Source organism: Cornus florida, unplaced genomic scaffold (genome assembly GCF_030987335.1).
Source record: "Cornus florida cultivar Cherokee Brave unplaced genomic scaffold, ASM3098733v1 CherokeeBrave_3.0.0_Hap2_Chr02, whole genome shotgun sequence".
Classification (NCBI taxonomy): Eukaryota; Viridiplantae; Streptophyta; class Magnoliopsida; order Cornales; family Cornaceae; genus Cornus; species Cornus florida.
In genome coordinates, this window is record NW_026775572.1 from 110213737 (window position 1) to 110221158 (window position 7422).

Consider the following 7422-nt stretch of genomic DNA (forward strand, 5'->3'; position numbering starts at 1 on the left):
AAATTTTATCTCCCAAGGTTTATGGTCAAAGGTGAATGGAAGGAGGCCAAAAATGAAGTCAAAGCTCTAAACCAAGCTTTTCCTTCAATGGTGGCTAGGTTATGGTTTTGAGAACAAGTGAAATGAAAAAGATGAAGCGAAAAATGGTGAGTGGAGGATCTAGTATTCCTCCACTCACTATGTGCTCTTACACAACCTCTTACACACACACAATGCAAGACTAATTTGTGAGCCTACACTTGTCACAAATCCAAGGCTCTTTCGTAGGCTTAATCTCTAGCCTACACTTGTTAACCATCTAAGCCAACAACTGCACCAATCCTAGGCCAACAAGTGGATGAATCTCCACCCTCCAAATGTCACTTGATCATACTTCTAAGTCTCCCCACCCAGATGCCAACAAGTGGCTCCATAAGAGTGTGACACTTGTCACACTTTTCAAAAATTGCAAAAAGGTCATTTTCCAAAATATCTTCCAAATTAAATTGTAAAATGGTTCCCAAAGCGAAAAATAATTATTTTATATAATTACACTAAAGCCCTAAAATTTAAGAATAATTTCAAGAAAGTATGTATCCATGCCCTTTACGAAAAAGTAAGCAACTAGAATGTATTTTCTACAAAAGTAAAAAAACAAATGTCATGGAAATCAAATATTATGGATGCATGCAAAGCCGGACTCAAATCCGAGCACAAAAAGTGAGGTTATGCATAGAAAAATGATAAACGGGAAAAAGACGAAATAGGGAAAATAACGAAAAAAAGAAATTCTTGAAAAAAGAAAGGAAGGAAAATGACCGGGTCATTACATAAAATAAAATTAATTAATCTAATTAATAAATTTTTCTCTAGATTTTAAAACAACTCCAAATATTCTCAAATTCACATATGTTAAAGAACATACTAAGGCCTAATTTAATATCATATTACAAGTTGATTCTATACTAGATACAACCATATGAATTAAATTTTCATACAAAAAAAATAATTAAATAAAAGTTTCAATACTTATTCAAATATTCCCAATTTAATAAATGTTAATAAACATATCAAGGCCTAACTTAATAGCATGCCACAATTCAATTCCAAGTTATATATAACCATGTGAATTAAATCTTATACATAGAAAATAATTAAATTAAATTTTAGAATTAATACAAAGGCATGCATACAAATTGTATAAGCATGAAATACATTCAATGCAACAAATATATAAACCTAAAACATCCCCTACTTTCATTTGAGATGAAATCTCAAAACCCACCAAAAGGAAACTGCTTCGAATCCGACGATACTTCGGGGTTATGTCGGGGACAACGAGGGAAGCAACTATCACCCTTGAGGTACCACCAAAATCCAAACCCGAACTCAAAACATGAACTCAAAAATGGTCAAAAACGGATTCTAATAGATGGGAAAGGACGGCCTCGCCAAGGCCTATAATAAACCCTAAGGCACGAGGCAAAATTCAACAGGGAAGAAGCCTGAAAAGAAGGAAAGAAGGTGGCAGCCCCTTGGGATGCCATGGATGGCTGGCCAAGGAGGGAGGAAGAAGGAAAAGTTGTATTTTTCTTTTTAGTCCCCCTATTTATAGAAAAACCCTAAAAATGCCCCAAACGGGTCCCGCCGGGTCTGAAAGATTGGATCTGCACATATGTGCTCAAACAGTAAAACACTATGAATGAAAAAGAACCAAAATGATAAAAAATTAACAATGAAAGAAACGACATCGAGAACTGAGTCCCGTGCAGAAAGATATGCCCCAAACAAGTTCGGCGGCAACCAAGGACAAAAACCCAACTGTGGAAAACGACCGAAAGGAAATTCTAAGAGTACATGACTCGACAAAATGTGAAAATAAATCCCGTACGAGGATCCAGGCTCAAAATGAGGCATTTTGTAATAATTTTCGTTAATTGTACAATGGCCCCTCCAAGAAATTGTAACTGCAAAACTGGCCCAGAATGAAAATATCTTCCAAAAGATATTTTCTTAAAAACCCTTAAATAAAATATCTTCAAAAGATATTTATGAAAAACACCCTAAGAAACAAAAATGTTCTAAAGAATCCTTTCATCCACGCCCCTACGGGAGAAAAAAAAAAAAAAAAAAAAAAAAAAAAAAAAAAAAAAAAAAAAACAACCGGCGTGCTTTTCTTCAAAAGTAAAGTTACACGCTTTGAGGATATCAACTGGTATGAAAACTCGTGAACTCAAAAATCAACTCCAAACACAAAAAGTGAGGTTATGCCAAAAAAGTGACAAACGGGGAAAATGACGAAAAGTGAATAGTGTCAAAAAAATGAAAATGTGAAAATGACGCGGTCCTTTATGAAAGTTGTCAATCCAAAGGAAAGAGTCTCGGAAACCATTCCCGAGTACTCGAGACAACACCAAGTGACGAGAAACTGAACTCGGCGAAGAAAATTCAATGAAAAAAATTTATCCGTAAAATTTGAGAAAAAAGAAAGGAAGGAAAATGATCGAGTCATTACATTATCATCCAAGGAAAAAACATAGATGATGGTATTAGAGATGGCAAAATCGCAGACGCAAGAGAAGAAGCTTCATCTTCTGGTGTTCGTCGTTTTATCCCGAAGAAGCTAGAAAAGAAAGAGGAGGAAGTCTCTGTAATCCTCCCTGCCAGGAAAGTTGCACCAATTTTAAAACCCCAATTTTTCACCACCTCGAGGGAAAATGCAAAAAAAAAGAAAGGCAAATTGATCGGCAGAATTGAGTTTTTACCCAAATAGGTTGCACTTATACTGAAGCTCTAGCCTCTCTGAAAGATTTGCTTCCACCAATTCCTATAAGACCCGTTCCTAATCCTCCCCTAAAAGGTCATGATCCCTCTCAGAAGTGCGATAACTACTCAGTGGCGGCGGGTCACTCTACTGAGAACTGTTTTCTCTAAAGCATAAAATCTAGGATCCTATAGAAATAGGTATACTCAACTTGGTGAAGACTAGAGAGCCCAATACTTCAAATAATTCGTTACTAGATCATTCTACTAATATGGTTTCCATAGAGGACATATATATGATTAGCCAAGATGGCTTAGATCTCAACCCCACCATGTTCATTGGAAGGCATGGAAAGGAAGTCCATGTCAAAGCCACTAAACTTCGAGACACTAGTATCCGCGTGGTGGACACAGAAGCAAAAATTAGACCTTTATTCACTTTGGCTCTAAGATTATTGCTTGTTGCACCCATATTTGATCATTCCAAAAAGGCCATATTGCCGGCTCCCAAAGCATTCTCTCTACCTATCCTAGAATCTATCATAATTGTAATCCCAAGGCAATTGCCTATTAAAGACACCAGCTAAGTACCGTGGAATTATGATGCTGAGATAATAACAGAATTTGGCAGAAAAATTACTTTAGAAGATCAAGTTGTTAGTAAGATTGGAGGGTTTACAAGATCGGGTAGGTGCTACACACCCGCGGAGCTCGAAAAGCAAAAGAAACTGCTGAATTCCTCAGAATCCTAAAGAAGAGCAAGTACAATGTAGTGGAACACCTTAGTAAGATGTTGAGTCAAATCTCCTTATTGCAACTTCTCCTTACTTCGAAAACACACAGAGAGGCTCTGTTGAAGATACTTCATAAAGCCCATGTTCCAAGCAGTGTCACAATCAAGTAGGTAGAATAAATAGTAGGCCACGTGTTAGCTTACAAAGCCATAACTTTAACTGATAAAGAACTACCTCCTGAAGGAACCCAACATACCCTAGCTTTCCACATTGCTGTGGAATTCAAAGATCTGTTAATTGGAAGGGTACTCATTGACAATGAGTTTACTCTCAATATATGTCCACTCGCTACTCTTAAGTGGATAGAGATGAAAAAACATGTTCGCCCTAGCAATACAGTATTAAGAGCATTCGATGGAGCCTGACGTGAGTCACTTGGGCAAATTGATCTTTCAATTGTGACTGGACCAACAGCGTTTGACGTTCGGTTTCAGGTGGTTAACATTCCAACTGCTTACAACCTCCTGTTAGGAAAACCATGGATTCACAATGTAGGGCAGTCCCGTCGAGTTTGCACCAAAGCATCAAGTTCTTCATTGACAATTAGTTGATTACTGTTCATGCTAAGGATAGTTTGGTTGTTCATCCTTCACCAAGTTTTGCTATAAACTCTGAAATCAAGACAGAGTAGACATGGCCTTTGTTGATTTGGTAAAGGCCAATGCACCATCTGGTTACCAGACATCCCAAATTGCCACAGTTACCCACACACTTTCAGAAGCTATCTACCGCAACCACAATTCTCCAAAAGCGCCTGCATGATAGGCCAATACTTCAAGATGTGCGGATACAAGCCAGGGCAAGGACTAGGAGCTTATTCTCAAGGTGACCCTTAGCTCATCAGAATCAAGCCAAATCAACATCGTTATAGACAAGGGTAACAACCAATGAAGGAGGATCGTCAGGGAAAGAAAGGGAAAAATGCATCATCTGGCAGGATTCCTTTGATGGGGCGCACATTTAGGCAGCACTTTGAATCAAGACCCTTGAGGAGGAGGGGACCCATTGTTTGGGACACCATTGCATTCAAGAAGAAGCCTCATATCAAACCACCTCAGCTACATGTCAACCATACCGAACCAATCATTCCAATATGAGGGGGAAGCAAGTTTGAGGACATATCCAAGGCGATACCAAACACAGATTGGATAGAGGCATTCGCCAATTTGAATATTAGAGATATTTTTGAGCCAGACAACCACATAGCCATGCTTCATTCTACTCCACTACAGTCATCCACTTCCACCACTAAGCCAAGCAAATGGCAGGCAGTCCCACTCCTCACACCCAAGAAGTTCCGGTAGAGGGGAAAGCCTTGTGACTTTCTCCAGAGCATCTTATTTTAGTATTATGTTATAAAGTTTGAGTTACTAGTTCCTACTGCAATGAGCATTTAAAGTTTCTATTTTAATAATGAGCTTCATATAGCTCCAAATTTTAAATAAAAGGTAACTTGTATCTTATTATAAATAAAAAGGAACTTCTATTTCTCTAAATCAACATCTTTATTTTTCAAATTGTCAGGATGCTATATATGGAATGCTATGATCTCATGGATGTTTTTGTCTTTGATTCTGATACCTATGACTTTGATATTAAGCACGATCTAGACCAAATAGGTTTTAATTAAGATGACTCCAATGATTCACCACAAGATCTCATAGACATGATTAAATATCAAGACATATCCAACTCTCCAAACATTAAAGACACAGAAATCATTGATGTAGGAACTACAGAATTTTGAAAGTAAGTCAAAATTGGCAAGATCTTAACTAAGAACCAACGTGGGGAGATGATCCAATTTTTGATTACATACCAGGATGTTTTTGTATGGTCTTACCAGGATATGCCAGGGCTCAACACTAACATTATAGTAAATAAACTACCACTTAAGCTTGATGTAAAGCTAGTCAAGAAAAAACTACGAAGGCTTAAGCCCAAATGGAGTCTTAAAATCAAGGAAGAGGTCGTAAAGCAATTCAAATCTGGTTTTGTAGTAGTATCTAATTATCCAAAATAGTTAGCTAATGTAGTCCTGGTACCTAAAAAAGATGGAAAAGTTCGAATGTGCATCGATTATCGCGATTTGAATAAAGCCAGTCCGAAAGATGATTTTTCACTTCTGCACATTCATGTACTGGTAAATAACACAACAAAGCATTGCATGTTCTCCTTCATGGATGGGTTTTTGGGATACAATCAAATTAAGCTCACCGAAGAAGACTGTGAGAAAACCACATTCATCACACCATATGACACTTTTTTGTTATCGGGTCATGCCATTTGGCCTCAAGAATGCTGGGGCAACATATCAAAGGGTTATCCACGATATGATGCATAAGGAAATTGAGGTATACGTGGATAATATGATTGCTAAATCTGTTTATGAAGAAGACCACCTCATTAATCTGGGAAAATTGTTCAGATGACTTCGTAATCAATTGAAGCTCAACGCAATAAAGTGCGTCTTTGGGGTATCCTTAGGCAAACTTTTGGGTTTCATAGTCAGCCGTAGAGGCATTAAAATTAACCCTTCCAAAATTACGGTAATTTTTTATATGCCACCCCTATGACTCAAAAGGAGGTTCGATCTTTTCTAGGAAAGTTGAACTTCATAAGTTGTTTCATAGCTCAACTCACGACTATTTGTCAGCAAATATTCCACCTTCTCTGAAAGAACCAACCCATATCTTGGGATGATGCTTGTCAAGAGGCCTTTAATAAGATAAAGGCTTATCTAATCAATTCTCCAGTCTTGGTACCTCCAGAACCAGGTAGACCACTATTACTCTATCTCTCAGTGCTTGATACTTTAATGAGTTGTATCTTAGGACAACATGATAAGGTTGGGTGTAAAGAACAAGCAATATACTAACTCAATAAGAAATTCAAAGATTATGAATCTCGCTGTTCTCCCTTGGAAAGAACTTATTGTGCCTTAACATGGATGACTCATAGGCTTCTCCATTATATACTTTCTACGACAACGTTTCTTATAGTAAGGATGAATCCGTTGAAGTACATCTTTGAAAAATCTATATTAATGAGACGTATCTCGAGGTGGCAGATGTTGCTTACAGAATTTAACATTGTATATGTCACACAAAAATTAGTCAAAGCTAGGGCAATTGTAGAGTATTTGGCTAAGAATCCTACAGATGATTATCGACCAATGGAAACTTATTTCCCAGACGAAGCTATCCTAGTGGCTATAGAGGAAAAAGAGGTTAAGCAAGAAGTCAAGTGGAAGATGTATTTTGATAGGGCTATAAATGAAAAAGGGGTTGAGATTGGAGCAGTCATAGTTTCTAATGTCAACGCGATGCATTATCCGATAGCCACCAAATTGAAGTTCAATTGTATAGATAATATGGCAGAATATGAAGCTTACATAATAGGCCTTCAGGCAGCACTGGATATGGATATCAAGAAACTTATTGTATTTGGTGATTCGAAGCTCATAATTAATCAAATTACTGGTGAATGGCAGGTCAAGGACTCAAAATTGATTCCATATAATTGGTATTTGATTGGACTTTGCAGGCAGTTCAAAAATATTGAAATTCACCACATATCTCGTATTCTCAATCATTTCGCTGATGTATTGGCTACACTCTCATCAATAATAACAATCCTAGATAAATAAGATCTTCCTCCCATTGAAATTGGAGTCAGTTACCGACTGGCCCATTGCATAGCATTGGAGGAAGAACTAGATGGCAAACCATGGTATCACGACATAAAATAATATTTAGAGAAGCAAGTTTATCCTTAGGGAATCACGACTGAGAATAAGAAGACCATTCGTAAAATGGCCTTACAGTATGTTGTTAATGGAAATACGCTATATAAGAAAACACCAGAGGCCTTCTTCATTGTGTAG

General features: G+C 37.4%; 1 protein-coding gene across 1 annotated transcript; it reads left to right on the forward strand.

The window, feature by feature from the left end:
- The first annotated feature begins 6543 nt into the window (after positions 1 to 6543).
- LOC132296598 (uncharacterized) lies at positions 6544 to 7185 on the forward strand. The gene has a single exon (XM_059794784.1). The coding sequence runs from the start codon at positions 6544 to 6546 to the stop codon at positions 7183 to 7185; it is 642 nt and encodes a 213-aa protein (XP_059650767.1).
- Positions 7186 to 7422: the final 237 nt, after the last annotated feature.